General features: G+C 39.9%; 1 protein-coding gene across 3 annotated transcripts in view; it reads right to left on the bottom strand.

The window, feature by feature from the left end:
* Positions 1-3,453: 3,453 nt before the first annotated feature.
* LOC140241511 (fibroblast growth factor receptor-like) overlaps positions 3,454-25,908 on the bottom strand; it is a 140,804-nt gene continuing 118,349 nt past the window's right edge. For 2 of the 3 annotated variants that reach the window (XM_072321243.1, XM_072321242.1), the window contains 16 exons: positions 22,970-23,248; positions 20,891-21,174; positions 20,241-20,364; positions 19,249-19,433; positions 14,958-15,059; positions 12,656-12,797; positions 12,061-12,281; positions 11,098-11,237; positions 9,498-9,613; positions 8,711-8,821; positions 8,117-8,304; positions 7,350-7,472; positions 6,734-6,942; positions 5,553-5,658; positions 4,528-4,587; positions 3,454-3,732 (listed from right to left, as the gene is read on the bottom strand). In XM_072321243.1, coding sequence (XP_072177344.1) covers positions 3,640-3,732; positions 4,528-4,587; positions 5,553-5,658; positions 6,734-6,942; positions 7,350-7,472; positions 8,117-8,304; positions 8,711-8,821; positions 9,498-9,613; positions 11,098-11,237; positions 12,061-12,281; positions 12,656-12,797; positions 14,958-15,059; positions 19,249-19,433; positions 20,241-20,364; positions 20,891-21,174; positions 22,970-23,248 — 2,483 coding nt within the window. In that variant the 3' untranslated portion in view covers positions 3,454-3,639. The remainder of the gene's footprint in view (positions 3,733-4,527; positions 4,588-5,552; positions 5,659-6,733; positions 6,943-7,349; positions 7,473-8,116; positions 8,305-8,710; positions 8,822-9,497; positions 9,614-11,097; positions 11,238-12,060; positions 12,282-12,655; positions 12,798-14,957; positions 15,060-19,248; positions 19,434-20,240; positions 20,365-20,890; positions 21,175-22,969; positions 23,249-25,908) is intronic. The other variant, XM_072321244.1, reaches the window with a different exon arrangement.

Consider the following 25,908-nt stretch of genomic DNA (forward strand, 5'->3'; position numbering starts at 1 on the left):
GACGATACAAATGGATGGTTTCGTATCTTGCATAGAAACATAATATAGCTTGTTCAACAATCTACTGATTCGTTCATATGAGTGCATTCACATTTACTTGCGATTCTCGCCCACTAAGGCGACTATACTGTACAATCCCTGCTGAGTTCAAATTTCCTCCACTTTCTTCACTCCGTCAGATTCCACGCGAGTCAAATCGGAATCTGATTCACAATTTACATCTGTCCATTACTGTGGCATACAGGAGGGGCCTTGGGAACGAGAGCGTTACAAGGCAATAACGGAAACATGACAAAATAGCAAAGAGGCCAAAAGTCCTCCACATCTTTGTATCTTCATGTCCTTCTAGTAAGAACAGATCAACTACTTACGAAAAAAAAAAGAAATAAATAATTCTACTGCGATTACGATATCTGTTGACACCTTGTCTAATATTCTTTAAAAATGGTGACATGCTTACTAACTCAAAGAGTACAATTCTAGTACAAAATATGGCAGTGCTACTTCAAAAACATAATGCTCCAGCATTGAAGATAGTATGTTTCCATAACAGTAAGGTCAGTATGACGACAATGAAAATGTTAAGATACCATGTCTACACCAGACATATTTTGTTCATAGTACACAAAACACTACATGATCCTGAAAACCGAGTGGTAGGATATGTGGACTTGATTTCTCGTGCCCCTGGTTGGGGTAAACCAAAGATATTCCCTTTCGGAAATACATCGCATTAAATGAACCCTATACTGTTCCATTTGTCATTACGCTGTGTACCTGGAAAACAACACAGCGATATGAAAAGATATTTTGCACACATTCTTGTTTGCTTCCTCTCACAGAATCAACAAACAGAACACAAGAAAATGTAACTTTGTAACTCCAAATTACAATCAGCCAATTTATCGCAATCAGAATTGGGCCAATATCCTTGAGTGTAAAATAGCGATAAAACTTCAAAAAGACATCTGGATGAGGACGACTGGTGCTGGACACGCAGTGACCAGGGGTAAGTTTCACAGGAACATGGAAATCACTGAAATTTAGTGCAAAACTGCTTAGAGCAATAAGGAACTTTGCCACAAAGAGGCTTAAGAACTGCTCTCATATTTCACAATGAATTCCTACGGCACACGAAACACACTTGACTTTAGCAGCATGTAACAAGAGTCCATTTAATTCTAAAACTGGCAATGTACACATATGATCATATCACAAAAGAATTAATCAAAATAGCTCTTTTGGAGAATTTTCTCATTACTTCTCTTTTGGTCAAGACAAATACAATGGCGTTTAACACTTTTCAAATGCATTGGAATTTCATATTCACTTTTTAAAAAATAACACTACTTCTGTATTTATTTGGTCATATAAGGTCACAATATGATATATTCTTCAAAACTGCACTTAACTACATGATACTATAATTCTGTCTGTTTTGTTGTAGTTGTTTTCGAAACATCTACCAAGATGTTCACATACCTTGAGCTTGTTTGCATATAGATGAATAATTCCATTACAGAAAATAAATAGGGCTACTCAGGCCAACATCTGGTCCTCTCAAATTCTCATCTCTCACAAAAATTCAAAACAATCCAAGCATCAGACAAACAGTTATGATCTTCAAATGTAAATGATGTGTGCCTCTTAATGCTAGCATAAATGAAATGCAGTTGTGGGTTCACATAAGCACTCGTAAAATAGTACCAAGTGTGAGACAACACTCTTTGGAACCTACTACAATACACAATTCTGTCCTTTAGAGTACTTTCGTTTTTTTGTTTTGTTTTTAAGAAAAAAAAGAGAAATAGAACTACCGACTCCCACGCACATATTCCGGAGGTTTTGTACACTTTATGTGATAGATATGAGGGCTACTTTGTATTGATCCAGAGAATGAGTTACTTTGAACGCACACAGAGGCACAAAAAGTGAAAGATCAGAGAAAATCATTGAATAATCAGAGGAATGACCAGAAATTTACATCCACTAGAATGTCAGCTAGCCATCTCCGACAAATCAAAGAGCCATCATAGCCCTTAAACTGGGAAGTTATCTGTTGCGTAGTTTTCTCTTCCGGCTTGTATACATCAATAATTTCTTTTTCAAATTAAGGTGTTTTATTGTTGTTTTTTTTTTCTTTTTATCTCTCGCTCACTCTTTCTTCTTCATAGGTGAATTACAACTTCCCACATATTCATGTGCTAGAAAAAAACGCCTTCCTTGACCTCAAGAGCCGATTGTGAGAGTTTAGGAGAAAGATGAAAAGGGCGACTACCAGAAATATGTGTGAAGAGACTGGTTGGCACATGGGATGCACGTCACCTGACCAACATTGTGTCATGTGACCACAGTCTCAGTGGGATGCCATACTCTATGACTGACCGACATTCACATGAACGTTACTTTCTCATCGATCTTCCGATCCAGCGTGTCGATTTTTGATCAACCTGTTGTGCTTTATCTCATCACTGACGTCACAAGCAACACTCCCTCTTTGGGTTATGTTCTCTTTCCAGAAAGAGGGGAACAAATATACAACTCTGGCAGTGCACAAATGGCAAGTTTTATAATACAGGTCTTCCTCCATTCCTTTTGTCACCAACTTACATTGAAATTCAATATGAACATATATAATATTCACCAAATACACAATATAATTATATATTTCTCTATATATGTTCCACATTTTGCAATCACGGTGTCATACTATTTTTTGAACTTTTTTTTTTAAAGTTTGTTTACCACATTACAACATGAGAATACAATGACTCATCCGATATCATAAACGTACTAGGGCAGCATAAACCACATTTTGTGACCAGAATTTGCAGCTTTTCAGAGCCGACAGTTCTGCAAGTGTTCACATCAAGGTTACAGCATCCCCAAAGGATATGCTGACTTGAAATTTCCAACCTCCAGTCTGATTTGGAGATGAGAGAAAATGCAAAACGTCAGCTGTGAGGCCTGCAGACAAGATACCAACACTCAATAGAGTCGAAACGAATCTCCACATGTCCAATACGGTGCAGCCTTCCCAAAGCAATCGTACACTTTTCTAATTCGAGCACCGGCCATCCGTGCCACTTGTTGAAAGAGAACGCGTTCGGGCTCACATCCTTCCAGATTCAAACTGATTCGGTGTGAATTGACATTCATGCTCTGAACGAATCATGTATATACAATGTGACTAACAGCATTCTCCCCTGTAGAGGGAACATTTTTAGTCTAGCCTGGTGGCATCCATTCGCAGGTCGATCATTCCCGAATATACCACACGATCACTTTTACTGACAATCCACTGCAGCGAAGAAGCCTCGTCGATGATATTCCCACTTCTGCAGCTACCGCAATCTCGTATTCATCGCTCTTCACTCACTTTCTTCCCCCCTTTTTTAAACTTACGACCCGTCTTCTCAACTGTCCATTTCAATAGCTCCTGTTTTGCTCAAATCCTTGGTTTCCCATCAATGTTTAGCACCAGATAAAAAAAGAAGTAATTTCATGAAAAAAAGAGGGGGGTACAACTGGTGCACACAGGCTAAAGCTTGGTCTCCATGGCGCGTCCAGCAAGATGAGTGCAAGTGTCATGCCCGCTTATTTTTTTCCACTGTGTTCTTATATCCTCTTTCTTTTTGGTCAGTTTGCGTACGGGCAACAGTCCCGACTTTGCGGCACTTTGTAATAAACCTGCGGTGAGAGTGGCGCTCGGAATCCCATGAAAGCCATCCGCTGGAGGGGACACAAGACCAAAAGATATTCAACTTTAGTATACGGCGGTGCCCCGGGGTGAGGGTAGGAGAGTTCTGCTACAACATGACAATCATGAATGGCCTCTTCATCCGCCTTCTTTTAATGCATCTCTCCCCCTTCATTAACTCTTCTTCTCTTGCCGTCCTTGCTTTCACGAGTGGAGATCACCCAATAAGTGGCATATACTGGACCACAGTCCCTGTAGTCATTTGACTTGGACACAATTCGTTAGTTCACTTCGGTCAAAGGTAGCTCAAATCTTGACCTTATTTTTTCACTCTCCCTCACTCATTTTTCTTCTCTACTTAAATCTTTATATTTTTGATTTTTTTTTTTTTTTTGTTTGTCTAATGATAGTTCTTGAAGGTAACTTGTTTATACAAAAGAATAGTGTCAGAACAGCAACACTGCTGTGTACTTGAGGTAGGGGTGGGCAGTGCGTAGTGTGCATGAGGGGGTATTTGGGGCAGGTTGCGGGGGGTTGTTGGGGTTGGAGGAGGGGAAAGGTTAGAGGGATATGCTCATAGGATGGGGGAATAGTGGGGAGGGGTGCAAAGTTGAAGCTTCCATCCCTCATATTTACACTTGGTAAAAGATAGCCAGAGCTTTAGAACGCACCAGAAATGGGAGCGAAATGGAGTGGGGGGAGGGGGCATGGCAGTAGTTAGAACAGGGACGGGGCGGGGTAAGGGGCAGAGGGAGGGACACGAGGGATGCCTATACTGTTGATTCACTACTGTGTCTACTGTGTTGGCTGGCGTAGCCTGAGTCTACCTCGCTCTCCTGAAATGTTTTGACAGGGGCATCGCCCACGGCTTCAAGGTCCAGATAGTCCTGGGAAGATACAAGGTGATCAAGAAAAAACTTGTATCAGTGTCAGATTTGTTGTTGTGATATTGATAATGCATCATCATCATTATCATCACCATCAGCATCATCATTATCATAATCATCATCATCACCATCATTACCATCATCATCACCATCATTATCATTATCATCACCATCATCATCATCATTATCATCATCATCATCATTGTGGGAAAGACACAATATCACATCTCAGACTGAACAGAGAACGATGCCAGTCTGAAACCCTCAGGTCCCTACACCAGCTCATTTCGATGAGAACTTGCTCTCAGGCAACAATACATTAGAAATTTCGACTACCATGAAGTTTCAACATCATTTCAACACTACAAAAGGAAGTCAAATAAAAAACAACCCCAAGCCAAGTAGCAACTAACTAAACATAAATCAAACATTTCAACAACTTGAACATGAAATCCTCTAAAAATCTTGGTTAGCCCAAGGACAGACAAGATGCAACTCTGAAAGAACTTGTTCACATCACAATTTAGTTCTGTTAATGAACCAATTTAGACACCTATCCATATGCACAACATCCAAATATCGCCCCGAGGCAAACTTTGACATTTTCAGCACATTCAACTTCATCGCAATGTCAAAAATCTTTCATTTTGCTTTTCAAGGCACTATAGGAAGAGGTTTTATATCTCTATCCATCCTCGCCCAATATGTTCATCTCAATGATGATGACATTTTTGGGGTGGCGGTGATCCTCGCAGGGTATGCACATAAATCTTCACATTTATCCTCGTGTCTTTGGGACCGGCAGTTTTCTTCTGTCATACTGAAATTTCATTACAGCCAAACTACAGACAACATGAAACTATGTGGATGATAGTTTTGGAAACCGAGTTTTTACTTCGTTGTAACCGTGTCTGTTATAATGGGAGTACATTGTGTCTGGCTTCTAATAGCTGTGCTTGGCCTACCTGATTTGATGAGACTGAGATGATGCGGTCTAAGTCCTCCACCAGCTCGCTGAACATCGGTCTCTGGCCCGGCGACGTCCGCCAGCATTCACACATTATGTGATAGCTAAGGATGGGGGCACACAAAGTACAAGATCTCATTATGAGTTACTTGCAATAAAGTGAGAAATTAGCTGGAACATGTTAGCTGCTTTGGAAAAAAAAGAAAAGTAAAGACTCGGCTGCTTTTGCCAACATCACATTAAAGGTTCAGTTTACCTTTAAGAGCAGTGATTTAAAAAAAAAAAATAAGATATCAAATTTGATACATATGTACAGGTCTGTTGTATCACAAAACATCCTACCATATACAATTTTTGCAATATAGCCTAAAATATAAGGAGATATCAGTATTAAATATAAGGAGATATGAGTATTTTTCTTAATGAACCATAACTATAGACGTTTTAGTCTGGAAACATTTTTATTATAACTACTGTTCACATTTTGTGTATTTAACAATACTTAACATCGATAATAATGATTCAATTTTTTTACACTGGTTGTTTCTATCCCTAACTCACAATTAGGAAGTATTTTAAAGCACTAATGCTGGGTTTTTGTTTCATCTGCAAATGGGATGTGCAGTTCAAGGAAGTTTGAAGCTACATATCAATAATCAAGCAATCGCATTGTATGTCCTGAGAATTATTAGTATTTCACTTGCTTTGCATTCAGTGGTAGGCAGAAATTAGATTTGGTCAAGCAACTGTATTTATTACACTTGGGCACTTCATGCTAGGCAGAGTTTTAATACATCTCACATACGATTGTAGTACGAAGACACACACATTAATGTTCATCCATTTTTCAGAGCAATATACATAAGAGATTATTCATGGAGTAGCAGAGGAAAGAGTGCAGTCAAATATTGTTTCATTTTCTTAACTTACTCCAAACTGGAATATTGCATCAAGAACAGACAATGCACTGTTAGCCAGAGTTAAAAGTAATGAAAATAATTTCTGCACCGAGTTTTTCTTTTACCCACCAAATGTCTTCATATTCATTGCTACATTACAAAAGAAGAAGAGCTTTTGACACCTAACCCCCTTGGATCTCATTCTCCAGGAGAGCATAAGTACGAGAACTCCCTACAGAACCGAGTTTAATGCAGCACGCCCTTGGCAATGGCTCCTTACATTTCCAGCGACGTGTTCTGTGGCTTCTCTAACCGCTTGCCCGAGCGGAGGTAGTCGAACATCTGCTCCACGGGGACGCTGGGGTAGGGCGTGCCACCGAGGGTCATAATCTCCCATAGGAGGATGCCAAAGGACCAGACGTCGCTCTGGGTCGTGAACATCCGGTCAAAGAGAGCCTCGGGAGCCATCCACTTCACTGGCAGCCGGCCCTGGAAGTTTTGGGTTTTTTTCAGGAAGAAGGTTGAAGCATTGATTTGTTGTAAATATCAATTCAAAGTTGTTTGAAGTCTTTTCAGCTACATCAGGAAGAGTTCGCAAAATTATCTAAAACAACTACAATATGGACATACAAAACCTTTATTTTCAGTAAGTCGTGAGTGAAATATTGTCACTTTTGCTAAATTACAGTTTTTTTAAATAAAGGAACTCAATAAAATGATTCTAAACATTGTGGATCAAGAAAACCCATATACACATGCTCACATCATATTATCCTACTCAACTTGGAGATCAGATATTATCAATACTATCACACAACATGCATGTTCAAAGCTTCCTTGGACATTTCGACCAAAGACAGAGCTGGCCAGTGCCATTTGCATTAAGAATGTCTTACGTCTGTCGTCTTGCGGTAGAAGTCAATGTAGTGGATGTCGCGGGCGAGACCGAAGTCGCAAATCTTCATCTCAAAGTCCTCGGTGACCAAGACGTTACGGGCTGCGAGATCACGGTGAATGCACTGTGGGGTGGGATGGGGGTTTGACATCAGAGGAAGGTGAAAAACGCAAGAGGGGAGAGAGAGTATTTAGTTAACCACCACACAAGATAACCCCTTAGTTTTGCTTTCTCTATGGGGCAAACAACTGGATGTAGGCAGTCTAGCAATCTCAGGCAACACCGCTGTTGATGATCGATGAACTGACGAATTAGCAACAAACAGCATATTATATGCTATGCTCGTGGATAATGCCTTCTTCTTACCTATTACAGCAATAAACATCTGCAAGGCATACTCGAACTGGTCAAGAAAATTACTGATATTCTTGAGATTGTTACACTCCATGCAAAGTACATGATAAGTACATGATGCATACTTCACATTTTTCAAGTTACACTTAGATGCAGGACATATGATAATGATAGAGAATTTTTCATCAAACACCAATCTTCTGGAAGTCCCCAATCATTCTAAACAACCCAACTCTTACACTCCACACTGTATGGAGAAAATTGTCAGGATTTAAATGGATATGCCTTAGTCCTGACAAATTCAAACCCTCACTATGAAAGAGAAATTTATTTTGTCATTAAAAAGTGGATGAGTAACTCTGTGTTTTCACTCTCTGGAGCAGGAGTATGGGGGAAAAGTGCTGGATTTCTCACCCTCTTGGAGGCCAGGAATTCCATGCCGCGGGACACCTGGTAGGCCATGGACATGAGATCCTTGTTCGTCAGGGTCTCCGGTACGGAGAGAAGCACCGACTTCTCGTACTCATCAGGCGGTCGCCGCGTCCGCAGGAAGTCTCGGAGGTTGCCGTGGTGAGCGAACTCAACGATGACGAACGGTGGACCTACATTGAAGATGATACATCTAGTGAGTAATACTCACAACTACACACTCAGCTGAAACATACTTGAAATTCCCACATCCCACAGCATTAAAGAAAACATAACACTCGAGGCAAATATAACTCTCATCTGCTTTTACTTTTCAATTAAACAGCTGGTGGGTTCGAACGGTTGCAACAATTGAACTGAATTGAATTTTAATGCTGAGGAAGCAGAAGCTACGTGAAGGACCACGTAATTTAAATAAAGTGCCTCACCTAGGGGCACAACTATAGATTTGAGCCAGGGACCTTGTAGGTGATGGTCTGTGGATGCATCCACTGAGCCATAAATAAATCTATCACAGACTTTCAATACTGTGAGTTTGTCTCCATTTTTTTTTTTCCAGTATCTGGTGATTTCTCCTACCTTCTTGTGTGCAGCATCCCAGGAGGTTGATGATGTTCGGGTGCTTCCCGATGAGCTTCATCATCGACAGCTCGGAGATGAGGTCGGACAGCTCGCGGTCCATGGCGTTGGCTGCAGAGTGAATTGAATTCAAAATCAATTTAAGGCATACGCACACAACATAGCACTGCATCATCTGCTTACAGTGACAGCTTCTTCCTCGCCTAGTAACTGGCAGGGTGTGCAGGACAACTACCTCATGGTAAAGTGAGTTAATTACAGATGAGAGCAGGCAAAGCCCACATTTCCTAACCGGGACCTACTTTAGCTTTTTCCCCTCTAGTCTTCCCCTCTCGTATTCATCTCTTTCTTTGCCAACCTGTCTCAGATGAATACTGATTCTGAACTTGGTAAAAAGCTATTTTTTCCCCAAAACTTCATGGAGCAATATTTTGGTTCATTTCAGATGTTTGAAAATACTCTGGCAAGAGAATGCCACTCTGTTTCTTCTTCTTCTTCTTCTATCAACATAAACATGATACTCTAAAGAGACTGAAATTATGATTCATTGAGCCAAAGTTCAGTTCAGGGTTAAGGTATCATTGGTTCAACTCGTTTTCCCGGAAAGGCTTCTTAGAAACATAAAAGTTTGTGCTGTGCTTTTGATAGTAACTACTTCCACTTCTGAAAGTGCACAAGATCTCTTAATGATACTTTGTGTCACAAGCTAAAGGCAGTGAGGGAACAAGCATATCCGTCAAGTGCAGATTCTTGAGGAAAGTGTACAATCCATTTTTTTTCTCCTCACCTTTCAACATCTTCACAGCTACGGTGGATGTCTTCTCTTGACACACGATGCCAACGGCCTCGCCAATCACCACTTTACCGAAGGCACCTTCGCCTATCGTCTTACCAAGCGTCAGCCTGTGTCAGAGAAACAGATGGCAAGATTTGGTTAAAATTTCTTGTATGTCTCCCTCTTTCACTGATGATTACTGGTTTGTGCTTCCATGTTCCAAGTTCTCATGTTGCAACTTCAGAGAAGGAACTGTCAAATTTCCTAAGCAATGAAGGTTTGGATGGAACATATTTTCTTGTGTTCCTAGTTCTAATGTTGCAACTGTAGAGAAGTAACTGTCAAATTTCAAAACTATGATGGCTTGGATAGTACATCTTTCCACGTGTTCTGAGACCAGCGGTTTCAATTCCATTGCATGAATAAAGGTGCAAGATAATTTCACTGATGTGCATAACCTGTGATACAAGTCTCTTCTACACGGACAACCCCAAATCGCTACGGCTTCCAAAATATCTCTATGATGTTTCGTCTCAGCTGAAGATTAACTTGTTGCAATGGCATCATTCCTCGTCATCAGGCCTGTTGCGAGCTGAGAGACGAAGTACCAAAAACGATACTGCCTGATGTGACCAACATCGACACTTCATCGCCCACCAATAGCTCCCACAAGATATTGAGTTTTCCACACTGTCGCATGTCAAACAAGTGGGAATGTAATAAAGAGCCTCGAGAAGTTATCCTTTCAGAGAAATAAAAACGAGGCTTCCGTTTGGACAGCAAAGTGGACAGACTAAAAAAAAACAAAAACAAGAGACCCGGGGGTCTCACGCTCACGCGAGTATCGCAAGTTCACCTTCCATGCATTCTAGCAGACTCTTACCTGAGAACATTGGAAACTTGTGGTCGGGGTAACTTCGAGACCTTGGGGCATGGTGTCTATTTGCATATCTATTCCATCACACTGCTCAATCACTTCAGCTTCTAGAAAAAATCTTTAAATTCCTTACTGGAAGGTGTGGGTTGTTGGGCCCCCTGGGGGCCCCTAGGTGGGGCATGGTGCCCATTTGATGGAAATAAGATTCCAACCCCCTAGGAATGCTACCTGCGAAGTTTGGTGAAAATTCAGCATGGCACTTTCAAGAAAAAGATGAACATGTACAATTTGGGCCCCATTAAGACCCCTCCCCACCCCCCTCCCCTGGGTCCCAAAGGGGGCACCCCTTATTCTGCCATGAACAAACTTGACACTACAGTCATCAATGTACTAACTCATAGTATTAACTTAGCTCCATCACTTCTGGTTCTAGAGAAGAAGATTTTTAAAGATTCCTCAATTTTGGAGGGTTTGGGCCCCTCTGGGGCCCCCAGGTGGGGCATGGTGCCCATTTGAACAAACTGAGATCCTATCTCCCTAGGGATGCTACCTGCCAAGTTTTGTGAAAATCGGTCATGGGGTTCTCAAGAAGAAGATGAAAACGTAAAAAAAGTTTACGCACGACGGACGACGCACGTCGGACGCCAGATGAAGAGCGATCGCAATAGCTCACCTGAGCCTTGAGCCTTCGGCTCAGGTGAGCTAAAAAGAGAAAAAAGAAAAGACCCAACATACCTGTCGCGGGGGAATTCCCACTCGGGATCGAGTGGAATCTCGTACTCCGAGACGACGGTGAGCGAGGAGGTGAGGCGGGTGCGTCCAATCTGGCAGAGTGGAGCAGTGGACTTGCTCGAGTGGGTGGAGTCAGTTGACATCTAGACAAGGGAAAAAAAACAGGAAATGAAAGCGTTAGGCTCGACGGACAGGTTGTTAACAACAGACACTTGCTAACCCATTCCCATGTAACTATTCCCCCTACCCCCCCCCCCCTTTTTTGGGGGGGGGGGGGTGACCACTGCTTTATCATGATTTTCTCAGACTAAACTACAATTAAATCGCAATTCATAATTATAAAACTGAGAAAATTTTCTAAATATCCTACCCTCTACTAGGGGAAGAATTTGTCTTATCCACACGTGAATGCTCTCTTGCAAGGTATACTCAGTTCTCACAAAAACCTTCCATGCAGTTCTTTCCAAGGAAATAAAAGGCACAGCAAATAATTGGCTCTGACATGTATATAAACCCAGCTTATTCTGAATTGAATTGCGTGAAGACTCGTATCTCTCTCAGTAATATAGATCAACACTAGTTACACATCGTATGTGTGAAAAGGATTTGTAATGACACCCTCTTTGCCTAGTGTCATTTTTCAGTGATTCAAATACGCAAAAAATATGTAAGCACGGGCAAACTTTCAATTGTCTCATCACCGAGATATCTCTCCATGACACAACTTCAGGCCAGAAGTAATTGTTGCCCAGATTTACTGCATGCCGCATCAACAGTTCCATCACAACTCTCCAATAATGTACCCCGTACACTATTAGCAACATTCTGCACAGACTAAAAGGAAATCACTGAATTGATGCAGAAGAAAGTCAATGGATTAATCAATCTTGTGTTTGTTTGAAACTCCTTGGGGTTTTTCCTTTCCTTTTGCAAGGAGAGGGAAATGGTAAAGACTGAGAACCTTACCTGTCTGTAGGCCAACGGCTTGCTGATTCCAGGGATGACCTTGTCGTTGGCGGGCCGTTGGTGGCGCACTTTGTTCTGGCAGCACAGGATGGCGATGCAGGTGATCAGCATGAGAATGACCAGGCTGCCGACTGCGGCGATGACTGTCAGCGGCGTGTTCATGGTCTCCCGCTTCGGGTTCACGATCTGGATGACCGCCGGCGGCTTGGTAGTCACCACCGCTGTGCAGGCAAAGAAAAGAGGGGTGGGGGGGGGGGGGTAGGAGATCCATTACAAAGAACTTCCCTTGACGCACAAAATGCTGCGAGTTTATTTACTTCATTCCTGTTTTGAGCTACTTCTGATGGAACAACCCATTCATCATGAAAGCAGACAGATACAATAAATACTTTACACAACTTTGAGCAAAGAATAGATAAATCAACACATGACTTGATGGTTTGTCAAACCAACGTGCCATTGATCTGTGCACTGCCCTTTTTGCCCTATTTTCTTCTTTTTTTTAAGACATCTGAAATGAGTAAATGTCCAAACACCACGAAAGGGACCAGCTGACCGCTTTTCATTCACAGAGAGAGCTCGATCATCAACTTACGATCTATGACGTTGAGGTAGGCTCCCTCCCAGCTCGTCCCGTAGTAGTTTCCCGTCATGCAGATGTACTTCCCCTCATCCGCGTGCGTCACATTGTACAGCTTCAACTGGTTCACCTCCTCCATATTCTTGTCCGAATGCAGCTGTTGTTCATCGTAAGCAACGGGGGGAGGAATGTGGGTAGGGCATATGGTCAGTTTTTAATGCAATGCAAGTGCATAAAGCAAACACTAATGCCTATCTATCAATTTATCCATCAATTTTTCTCCATCAATACAAAGTCTCATCCCGCTGTTCATCCCATCAAGAGTGTAAATGCAATAGGCCATAGGCACAAATTTTATTTTTTTGGTCCAGTGTTATCAGTAACATCATTGAAAGTGAATATGGATGCAATCTGTTCTGCAAATTCTCCATCAGACAAAAACCAATTACACAAAACTTTGGTACTGTTCAAATTCACATTTCATATATGTATAAATCAAAATATTTTAGAGAACCATAAAACAAGCAGTTGCCATTAAAATCAATAAGCGGCTCTGAATTATAGCTTTTTTCTTTCAATGTAACAAAATCTCATAAACCAGTCTTCATGGTGCATTCTACATTCAAATGTTAATCGAACTTTTGAATCATTACATTTTACATTGTATCTAGTCATTTTAATCTTACGCAAAACAAGAGGTGCAAATCTGTCGAAGTGCTTTTCACTTTTTATACAAAGAGCAGAAAACAAGTACTTTTTTAAAAGAAAATAAGAAAGACAGACAGAAAGAGAAATAGCACACTAAGAAGTAGCTATCTGTGAGAGACAACGGTAGAAAAGATAGCATAAAAAAAGAAAACCATTTGAAAGAGCAGAAATAAGCTGTGAAATACAATTAGCAATAGACAGTTTGAAAAAAGTGGGAGAAGTGATTCAATGATTTCAAACACTCATTTTTTTTTGTGTGCATATATATGAAACAAGGAAAATATTTTAACATGGAGCTAGAAGTACAGAAATTTGCAAGAAGAACAATAGCATAAGATAATCTGATATATCAAAGTCAAGATTGGAAATGATGAATGAAAAGATGAACACATCATGAACTCGTTGAAACTGAATATTACAGAAATACAATGTATACGCTCAATTATTCTTCAAAATGTGATTCTTCAATATGAAAGTGTTACAGTGGGGTTTGTTAGAATCATGCTCATGTATATCCTCTTCAATATCGTTACTTTTGTTTGTTTGTTTTTTGGTCAGTATCGTCATGCAGCATGCAAATTAAGAATTAGTTCAGAGTGAAACCATTTGTGTATCATGCAAAGGAAGTCATGCACGGAAAGAAATTTGCTTATCCTAGAGAGACGACATAGAGATCGTAATGTGCAGATCCCAAGATTTCCTGGAGATCAAAACAAAAGAGCCGAGTTGAATATCACAGAGGAGACTCTTTCTTTTTTGATGGTTGATAGCAAAGAGACTCACGAGGACTTGACACGAGACTACACAGAGAAATATTCTTAGGCGAGATAGGCTCAGTCACCAGACTTCAGTACAAAACACTACATGAAATTGAATAGAAAAATGAACTTGAGAGGAAAGTGAGATAAGAGCAAAAGATACAGCTACAGACACTTGGAAAAGAGAGAGAGAGAGTTACGAACAAACAAGACAATACAACTAAATGAATCCATGAAGAAAATTAACAAAGAGTTGCATGATGTTTGTTTTTAATGACCATTTCCCGTCCATTTCTGGAATACTATAAATTATCATAATTCTACTGCATGTGCTGAAAGCTTTCAAAACATGATTGACGGGTATACAGAGAAGTAATATATTCAAACCAGGTTTGTATCAAAACTTGTACTTTTTATCCTCTATCTGCTGACATACAAAAAAAAAACAATAAGTTTTGTGTAGGTGGTTTTTGGAAATGAAAAATGACTTTTCTTTTTTAAAAAACTAAGTGTTCATAAACAACAAATATTTTATCGAAATTGTGTTTAATTTTAGTTTCCTACAAAACATTTCGTTAACTGTCATGGATAGAGATATTACAGTAATTATGACAATGAAATATACTTTACCCATAGAGAAAGAACACAACAAGAAAGAATGATATAGTAAGAAAGAGAACGTGATCAAGAGTAACACAATAACTATTTCGAAAATGGAAGGAACTTGAGCATAAAAGGAGAACATCAAATGGACAACATGAAGAAGAAGAAGAAGAAAAAGAAGAAGAAGAAGAAGTTGAAGAGTTTTGGAATGGCAGAAAGCTACAGTCGGCTGCAAAACCTTCAAATACCTGGATGAGTCGGAGGCACTTCAGCTTCCGATGAAGGGAGTTGTTGTAGAAGATGTCGAGAAACTCCTCGCATGACATCATCGGTTCTTCTACCCATTTCTTCTACTCCGCCACACACACATGCAGCCACCACAGGGTGGGTTATTAAAAATAAAAAAGGAATAAAAAGGACCCAGTGGTGGAGCGCAAAGGAGAACCAAAAAAAATTTGGTCCAACGCCACGTGTGGTGGAGTCCAGGCCAGAAGCCCATGGCATTGTGGGTAGAAATGGCGAATGGTTGAACGATGGGTATTGTGGATTGATGGGGGGAAGGCAGGCATGCACGTTGGGTGGGGAGGAAAAAATCATGGAGAAAAAAAGGGGAGGGAATAAAAATGGAATGTTGTTGGTTAGTTTCATTGCAAATCTCTTAGTAAAATGGTCATAATCATGTCATGACTAACAAAATGACACCACTATGCAACCTCATACAGCCCACTTGCCTAGCGCAGAAACTTATTCTTTAAATTCATGAAAGTTCTTCCGTCGTGATGTTTTCATTGCAACTGATTGACAAATTGCCCTACATCGACGTAAATAAGCACTGAATTGATCAGTGTTTTAGTAGTAGCCATGATAAAAAATCATGGGCGTACATACTCGAGCAGGATTCGAACCCACGACCTCCCGATCACCGGACAGGCGTCATCTCCACTAGACCACCGAGCTTTCGGGAGGTCGTGGGTTCGAATCCTGCTCGAGTATGTACGCCCATGATTTTTTATCATGGCTACTACTAAAACACTGATCAATTCAGTGCTTATTTACGTCGATGTAGGGCAATTTGTCAATCAGTTGCAAACTTATTCTTTCTGTTGTTTCTATCCACAAACATATCCTCAACAAGCCAGATCTAGGTATTTCCAATTACCATTGGTACAGCACTGTGAATGCACACACATTCACGCACAAACGTATGCACACACCACATACCCATACATTATTTTGCCGGGACCTTTCAGCTTGGAACTTATCCATGGTTGGTCCTGGCATTAGGCTGGTAAATCATATATAACAGCTGATGTATACAGTTGCATTTGTCCCACTATGCACTGGACCCATTAGCACAGTCTACATGTACAAGTGCTCCCCCCCCCCCCCTCAAAAAAAAAAAAAAAAAAGAAGAAACATAGATAAAACCATCAACACTAGAGACAATAGCTATTTCAATCTGGTGTTCTGAGAATGAAGTAATTTTGCCCAGGAATAAAATTGCTCCTGTTTGGGCAGTTAGAGGCTTGGCAGTTCTGTGACAGTATGATGCTATGTTATAAATGTTGAATACATGAAGTATCACCTCTGTGCAAAATAGGGGCTGTGTTTCATTCACGGAAATGAAATGTGTTTTGGTTTTTTTCTTTTGCACTTCTGAAAATGAGCATTCATTTCTACATTGGCATGCATGTACATATAAACTCTCACCTTGTACACTTCCTGAATTTTATGTGGCGAAAACGTCCAATTTTGTAATTGTTTTAAAAGATGAATTATAAAAGAAACAGAAATAACCATTCCGTTAAGCAGGAGAATATGAGTCAGAATGACTGTTCTTTTATCGAAAAAAATTGATAACAAAGTATTCATGCCACAATAAACCACATACACAGTAAAGTGCACTTGACATTGAATAGCGTGGAATGGGTGTATCGGAGTAGAACCTAAACTTCAAAGCATTCTGCATGCACTAAGAGCTATCAGTTGAACAGATATATGTATATTCACAATGTTACTTTCACAAGGTGGACACAGAGAAAAAAAAGAAAAGAAACATAATTGATTTGAAAAGAGATATGTCACAGAGACATTAAAGTAATCAGAGTGTACAGACATCAATCTAAGGTGCAACAGTCTATGAATTTAGATTCAACCTCAAGTGGCAAGCATCATACAACATCCTGACCCCACCATTTCCCACCATCCCCCTCCCCAACATACAAACAAACAAAATTACTGACCCTGACACTCAATGAAAGAGAACAGAGAGAAAAACATTTTTTTTTAGAAAAAAATATCCAATGAATATTACAACTTTTCTATACTTCTGTATGATAATATTGAAAAAGTGACAGTTGTATTCTTAACACCTAGATCATTTCTTTTTCTTTTTTTCTTTTTCTGAAGGTGACAGGAAGATTTTTACTGAATTTGAAGGAAATGGCAGAAATATGTTCACTTCTCACTACTTTACTACCACATTCTGATTGACCCGATTGACCTATAGTTACACAGCAAAGTTTTCTGATATCTTTTTTCCCCTACAGTCTATATCTAAGTTAAAAAGGAGAAATCCGGGAACAATGGATACCAACTCGATTTGTGGATACAAATTAGCACCTTCATAAAGGGATTATTGTCCTTCCTAAAGAATAATTTTGTCAAAAAATAAATGTCAAAATCAATGAAAAACATTAAAGGGATGGTACAGTATTTTTGGAGATGAGAATTGGGCTTTTAACTTTTTGCGAGATACCACCAAGAAAACACTTATGATATAGTACAGAGCATACCATTTTAAGAGGAATTCAAAGTTTATTTGATGAAAATTGGGTTTGGAATGACTGAAACATCCAAAAACAAAGTAAAACAAAGCCATCGTAATAAAGTGTGGGTCCCACACTTTATTAGAATTGCTCTTCTTTGGATATCTGAGCCATTTCAAAACCAATTTTCATCAAATAAATGTTGAATTCCTCATAGAATTACATGCTCTTTCATATTTCATAAGAGATTTCTCATTATCTCACCAAAAAATGTTAGAAACATGAAATTAGGTCTCAACCAAAACTATACAATCCCTTTAAACAAAGTCCCTTTTTTTTTAAATTTCCATTCTTTTACATATCTATTTTTATCTCTGGACTTTTAAGTCCCCCCATTGGAAATCGGAATATATATCACTTCTCAAGTCACATAGCAGTATACTAAGATACTGGTGACAAGGGTTTTGTTCCTGAGGCATTGCTCTTTGCCAACACATGAGGGCAGCAGGAGTATCCATGCTAATAAATGGGTCAGAACAACGTCTCGTAGGAAGAAGTCATGTAAAATCATGTCCATGGTGAACAGCTTACCATAAATGAATTTGTTTCTCCATGCATATACACGTCACAACATCATCTCCATAATACAACAGGAGGGTAGGTAACTAATTACAGAGGAGCAGAGTACTCGCACAAAATATACTTTTCGAAAATAAAATAAAAACAGAAAATCGGGTGCTTGCTCTTGGAATTTTCCAGATGTGAGAACATAATTACTGGCTGTGGGAGTTGTTTAAAGAAAGGAGCCCCTTAAAACACATGGGACAAGTCAGAAACTCAACTCAGAATCTATTTTCATTCTGAATAGGAAACTCATCAATGCACACAAGTGTTTGCTCCACAGATCTGACATTAACCTTTGGCATATATATACATTGAAAGACCTAATCTCTCACAAAATCACAGAAATAAAATCATACAAATGTGATGTATCTGAATGAAAGCATATCATAACATCATGGGATGACAATGAAATTTTCACACAATCAGCCACAGTTAGCAAGTACCAAAATCAGAGGTCGATCCACTAAAATGCACACACAACAACATAAGTAATACATGCAGTTTAAATCATGCACATGCACTAGGAGTAATGCCTACTTTGACATAATAAATGGCATATGTAAAAACAACTTTTTTTGACATTTCAAAATGTTAATATCAACAAACGGCATTCCATTATTACCATGTCATATCTTTATCTCAAAGAATTTTACTTTAAAAGAATTTCATTTCAAAATAACATGAGTAGCATGACAATAAACCAAATTTCTCTTCTATCAGAAGTCAGACAGACTTCCATCTGCTGTTTGGAAAATTCAGCTGAAATAGTGTCTCTAATCATTAATTCCGCATGGTTAGGATGATTAAAGAAACATGCATGGAACCATACTTAATCTGTTGCAGATACGCCTCCAATTTCATCAGTTTGCAACAAGTCGGGACAAAGATAAATCTGCGGTACGTATATATTTACACACGCTTGTCAGCAGCTAGCTGTCGGGTTAATCTGGTTGGAATCAGGCATGGCACACGCAACACATGCTTCCCTGAAAAAGGGCCACAATCCTGTAAAGTTCAATTCCACCCCTTACATTTTATGAGGAACAAATTTTTCTTTTTCTGTTCCTGTTGATGTTTATTCACAGACCTTCAGGACGGCCCAAACCCCATCCCAAGGTGGGTGGGTACTACCACTCTCATGCCCTACCTCCAGAATCTTGATGTGGTCGTCGATGTCCTTGATGTGGGTCTGGTTGTCCTCGTGGTAGTACCGCAGCCAGACGAAGTGGGGGGTGAGGTCGCTGACGACGCGGCACTCGAAGGTGGCCGTGCTGCCCACCACGGCCGTCATGTTCTTCATCTGCGTCATAATGGGCTTGACTGCTAGCCGCTCTGTGGAAAGACGAGTTAAAATGCCAGAGCCGACGGCTTCTCTCACAAAGTCCTACCACAAAACCTCACAAAGCCTATATGCTACAAAGCAGGCTGCAACACAACATTATGATGCGCTTCTCCCAACTTTCTCACATCACACTATAAAGCTGTTATTTTTGCGAGGGTGTAATATTCACAATTTTCATGAATCACTGCTGGACTGCGAAATCTAACATCTCGCGAAAATTTCCACAACCTTCTCATTCAAAAAAAATATCTGCACGTGAAAAAGAGTAGCTTATATACAGTAGTACCGAAAGACTTGGCAGTAACTCCCTCGTCAACCTTTCCTTTGTTTTTTCAGATATCTGTAAATAGTACAATCGTGTATAACGATATTGCTGGAGCATTGCAATTCCACATCCTATCATTGCTACATGGTCTATTCTATTATGTACATTTTACCTTGAGAGACTGTTTCTAAGGTATGTGCATGTGTATTGTGAGTGTGTGTGTGTGTGTGTTTGTGCGTGTGTGTAAAAATATTCCAATGCAGAGTTTCACGCTCGATGTTTGCACTTATAATTTCTTGGTTCATTTGTGGTACATCTGAAAGTGATTCCCTCTCAGTTTCCTAACTGCGTACTAATTACGGTTGGTTTGAAAGCTATTTCATGTCATTTGCACAAAATAAAGTAATATTTCGATAAACTTACCATTCAAAACTTTATACAAAGAGACATAGAAACAGAAAGCAGAAAAAAAAAAAAAAAAGAATCACTGACTTTGGTTAGAAAGTTCTCTTTTCATGCCAACACAACATACCTCTGACATTGACCGAATAGGTGAACTGAATTGTGCCGTATTCGTTGGACACGATGCACGTGTATTCGCCCGTGTCTGAGGGGATGGATTTCCGTACCGTCAGGGAATAGCCCTTCAGTTCCACCTGTCGAGGAGGGCGAGAAAATGACACGATGTTGAGTTTGGTTAGTACTAAGAGGAGAAGATCAAGTCTGTTTGCTAGAGGCAACTGCTGTCAAAGCCATGCTACACTTGGGAGGTGGAGATATATATTTGACGCTTCATGCCAAAATCATCACTTTGCATGAGCGATTTGACCCAGATCAAATCACCAATGTCTATACGAGGAATTAAGAAACACAAATACAGCTTTTAAAGGCCCAATTCTTTACTACAAACCAGGCAATTTTCTCACACAATCCGAATATTCAGCAAGAGTATGTCCCTTCCTTTGCATTTGGATCAGAATAAATTTATTCCTTTCATTTACATTCTTAAAACATATTTTGCATGTCTTTCTGAGTGCACGAAAGTAAATTGATGAAAATGCAATACTTGTCAGAAAGATAAGACATGCTGTTCTGTGGAGCCCTGCCAGTAATTCCACCCCCTTCCCCCTTCCCCCTTTCCCCTTACTCTTCCTTCTCCTCTTCCTTTTCTGCCTATCTCACCCTGGTCTTCCGAATGGTGTTGTCCAGCCACTTTGGCTCGTTGTCCTTGATCCACGTGATGTTCGGGGCTGGCATGCCCTGGGCTGGGCAGCGCAGCTTGACGCGGGTCTTGCTCGGCACCGGCTTTTCCGGCTGCATCCGGTCGGCCTCGATGAACCTGGGTGCATATCCCTGGAGGTCACTGTCGCCATAGTCGGACAGGTTGGCGGCATTGACGCTTTCCTCCATAAATGAGATTGACGAGTCGGCCATACTGGAATCGAGGGATTCTTCATCCGGAGGGTCTATATAAAACAACAACAAAACAATCAACAATCGACTACATTGTAAAAGACATTAGAAGTATGCGTGCCTTCCATTTTCCACCTCAAAATATATTGTACACATTAGTGGAGAATTTTAATGTGGAATTATCAAGATGTATGGCTTTGTTTGTGATATCAACAAAGTTAGTCTAAAATTCATCCACTGTGTATACTACACAAATGTTATCTAAATTTTGTAAAATTTGTCAAGACATGTTCAACATTTGTTAAAAAATAATTCAAAAAAATACTGACGGTAAACAAACATTGAAATCAATAGAGAAATGATAACTAGTACATGGAAAACTGCATGTATATGAAGATTTCATTATCTAAAATGGTATTTCAGTGCGACAACTGTGTAAAAAAAAAAATCACACAACTATGTAGAATTATATAGGAAGAAGAGTGTAATGACAAACAGTTCTGGAATCATCATAGTGTTGTACCTCTAGAAACTCCAAATCCTCACTCCTGAATATCTATGTGGGTACGATTTTTTGGTAATACTGTATCGAGATCTAAGATAAGCCTTACTGAACTTCATATACTCATGCTAAAAAGACATGTTTTGATCCACACCAGGGAAAGCTATGCCCAGAGTCTGTGACTTGATCTTGTTTTATTGAAAATATGGGATATTTCCAAGGTGTGTAAACTTTCACAAATTGGACACTAGATGCCCAATCATGAAATTTTACAACTAGCCAATAATTTGGAGATGGAAACTTTTATGACATATTTTCATCCTATATATCTTATAAAGAGTGAAGTTTATAGAAATTGGTCCAATGCCAAAGAAGCATAAAATTGATGGCACAAAAAACTGTTCACTTTTATGGCACTTTGCTTCTTTGTGGAAGATAGCGGCAGAGAGCACTCTAGGCTTCTGCTCTGAGCTAAATTTTAGCTCACTGCAGTCCAGATAAGGTCAGTTTTTGAGTAGGTTGCACACTAAAAGGAGAGTTCAGATTATTAACAGACTTTGGACTTCTCAGAAAAAGGAGCTCTCTGTCTGCTATTCATAATCCTTGCTGACAGCTAATGGCCACATTGGATTTGATGCTCCTGCCAGCAGAATTTACCACAGTTTTCGGGGAAAAGAATGTGTAAAAGGAACAAAGAAAGCGAAAATGGGAAATAAACACAAAGAGTAGTGGGAAAATGACAGATGGAGAGAGAGAGAGAAGATTAACCACTACCATAAACTCCATTAGAAGCAGAAAAACTCCCCTAAGTACAAATTCTAGTCAATTCAGTTTTTCATATTTCCCATACTGGGTTAGACTGTAAATTAGATAAGAGCATACACATATTTGCTCAAGACAGCACTCTTGGTTTTCCCCCCATGCTGATAGTTCACCATGTGTCCCTCAACCTGTTTAGAACAGACTGATTTTGCTATAACATGCATTTCCCATAGACACCTGCCGGAGTATTCTTTGGATTTGTCTTCAATGAGTTAATTAATATGATCTTTGTGCTGCATCTCAAAATTTTTTGCATTTCTACTTTCTTATCTGAAGTTGCTATGAAACAATAGGCACACATAAAATGTGCCAAGTGTGTGTGAAACATCACACAGAATATGCCATTTATACATCACAAGCAGCGATTGCAGGAAAATGGATGAAGGGCATAAATACAGTGACTATTAAATCAATCATTGAATAAGCCTTCTTTGCCATCACAACAGTAATGTCAAATCTAAACGTTCTTACGACTGACAGGGGCAGAAAGGGGAAGGAGTTTCATCTTTCCCTCGATCACCTACCTATTACTTTGAGGGTGAAGTTCACGTAGAGGGTGGGGCCAAAGGCATTAGATGCGATGCAGGTGTATTCACCCCCGTCCTCCACGGCCAGATCTTGGAAGACGATGGCCGTCTTGGTGAAGGAGATGCGTCCGTCTTTGTCGGGCACCAGCTCCTCCCCATCTTTCTTCCACCTGGTGTACGGGCGAGGGTCAGCTCTCACGGGGCACGGTATCCTGTGGCTTGTCCCAAGGTGCTTCTCTACAACTGAGTGAAAGTTGCGCTTCACCACTGGCGGCACTGTGGACACATCATGCAAACAAATAAAAACTCGGTTAGACACCATGTTTTTTTATTTTTTTTAAAGTAATTCATATACTCTTGTACATTTCTTTGAGGGAAAAACAATGTAAGAATCAATCATTCCTTTTATTCAAGGGAACGATTCACAACAACGTGCACTGATTTTTCTGTCAACTTCCAGCTACAGACGTACAACTATTGCCGTAACAATTGGCGGGCAGTCACATCGTCAGTACCTGTGCAACAACCATATCATGAAGTCATGGATGGGGAGTTTGGGGGGGGGGGAGAGTAATACAGGTTGAACAATGCTGAGAAATATCAGAGCTACTACAATCATAAATGGGAGAGAAAATAATCCCCCCAAAAACCATAAAAAACGGCAAAACCTGTGACACCAAAGTTATACCCAGTCTCTTTTCCCGCAACAATTACAATTTTATTGACAAAAAAAAAAAAAAAAATGGTACTACAATGCAAAATTTGTCCCCTTTTTTCCCCTCTCCAATCCTCCACCTCTTCATTTAATATCCCTTCTGGATGGGTTTCAAAAGATGCACATTTTCCAAGATAGAGATTGGATGATAGACTAAAAGGGAAGAAAGGGAAATTTTGGTATTGAAAAGTCCCGTCATCATCTTCTTGCACATTCTCTTTTTTTTTTTACTCACTGAAAGACGTACATAACATCCAAACTCACATTTAAAAAAAATGCACCTTAATCTACTGACAAACTAACAAACAAACATGTGCACACATACACATAATTTCACACTCATGTAGACAGGGCTAACAACATTCTCGCTATCTTAATCACAGAAACTCCTGAGAGCAATCGCGAAGATGCTTGTGAAAATTTCACAGAACTCACAAGGCTAAAATAAGACTCTAATCAGGGAGGTTTTCATATTCCACTTCAGTTTGCAGAGGGCCTCCTGCGGAATCTGGCAGACTCAGATGCTCTGCATAAGCATTACCACATTCGCATCTGCAGTCTAAAATTGAAACTATAGATCGCGCGCCTCAGTTGACTTCCACTTCCCAAGTCACGCAGCGCAAAGCAGTTGTGCAGTAACAACTCCCGTACCATGATTGCGTGAATATTAGATATATAGCGTAGCACCCCGAGAAACACATTTCGAACTACACTCACAGAAACAGCTTTCTAAACATTTTTAAACACGGTTCTAACTATCCAGTCAGATAAATGCAGCCTTAAGCTCCTATAAAGATAGAGAAGAGAATAAACTTTTCTTGAAAAACTGAATGCCTTAATGACATTTTTTTTGCCTCCTTTAGTCTTTTTTATGGGAATAAAACGTTTACAATTTCGCATGTTTAATTCTACTCTATGCCTCTCCTTGACATAGCCACTTCCTGTGTTCAATTGCTGAGAGACCACTAAACTTATATTTAGTCAATCAATTATCAGTGAATCATTGTTGTTGTTATTCTTACAAAAGCAAGTGCCTGTGAGGGTGATGACCCACTGCAAGATCTGAAGTGTCCAACTACTAGCAACAGCATCATGGGTACTGAATCTCTTAGTCAAAAAGATGAGTGAAGGGAAGCCTATTATTGATGGCTATTTATGCTTTCCCCTTTCCTCCCCCAACTGACTAGGTTCTCTAACCATCAAGACGCCACAGCCTCATTTTGTAGCTATATAGAAGGCTTTAGAGAAAATGCCAAAAGACTATAAATATCGGAAATGGTGACATAAATGGTGATTCACTGCACTGAAAAATATAATCAGGGTACTCAATCTTCTCTCAAAATATGATACAATACAGGAGTTGAGCTATAATTCTTCCTTAGTTATGAGACAGCGCAAACTTTCATCTTTTTTCCATCTTCCTTTTTTTTTTAATCCCAAGAAAGAAATTTTGTTGCCACAATGCTATTTGCCATCATTAAATGAATAATCTCACAAATTCCCAAACTAATCGGCACTTCACCATCGCACGAGGCAATTACTGCCCACAAAAAAACAATCATACAGATTGTCATGCACCTGTACACAGAGTCACTGGCAGTTCGGTCTGATGGTTGAGAAGTCTGTCAGTCCCATGAGCATCACATTAGTATACAATGCCAATAGGATTTTAGGATGGTGATTCAGAGGGGGTTTAATAAAGGTCATCAAACTCGCTCAGAATGGACTGCAGGATGGTTACAGGCTAAAGAGCTACAATTTGTACTCAGCACTTGATGATAACAACCATTTGCTAATAATATGGAGCTTTAGATTTTAGATGCGCGGACGTTCAGAGGGAAAAAACATGTTCTGAGCGTGCGCAGAAGCGCGCGTCAAGTCGATCTATTTTCAGCTTGTGTCGCCTATATCATACGGGGGCGAAATTTTATTTTTTATACATTGCATCCCAGCGTAATCTAAAGCTACTTTTCAACGGGCGTCAAAATCTAAAGCTCCCTATTATAGAAGCTTGAGGGTCAAAGGGTTGAGGTGAGGATTCAGCTTTTAACTTTTTGCAAGATACTTAGAAACAACTTTATGAAATGTTAAAGAGCACAATATTCTTGGAGGAATCCAAGGTTTATTTGATGAATATTGGTTTTGAAATGGCCGAGATATCCAAAACAGAGTACAATAAAGTGATCCTGATAAAAGATGGGTCCCATCTTTTATTAGGATC

The sequence above is a fragment of the Diadema setosum genome, chromosome 18 (assembly GCF_964275005.1).
Source record: "Diadema setosum chromosome 18, eeDiaSeto1, whole genome shotgun sequence".
Classification (NCBI taxonomy): domain Eukaryota; kingdom Metazoa; phylum Echinodermata; class Echinoidea; order Diadematoida; family Diadematidae; genus Diadema; species Diadema setosum.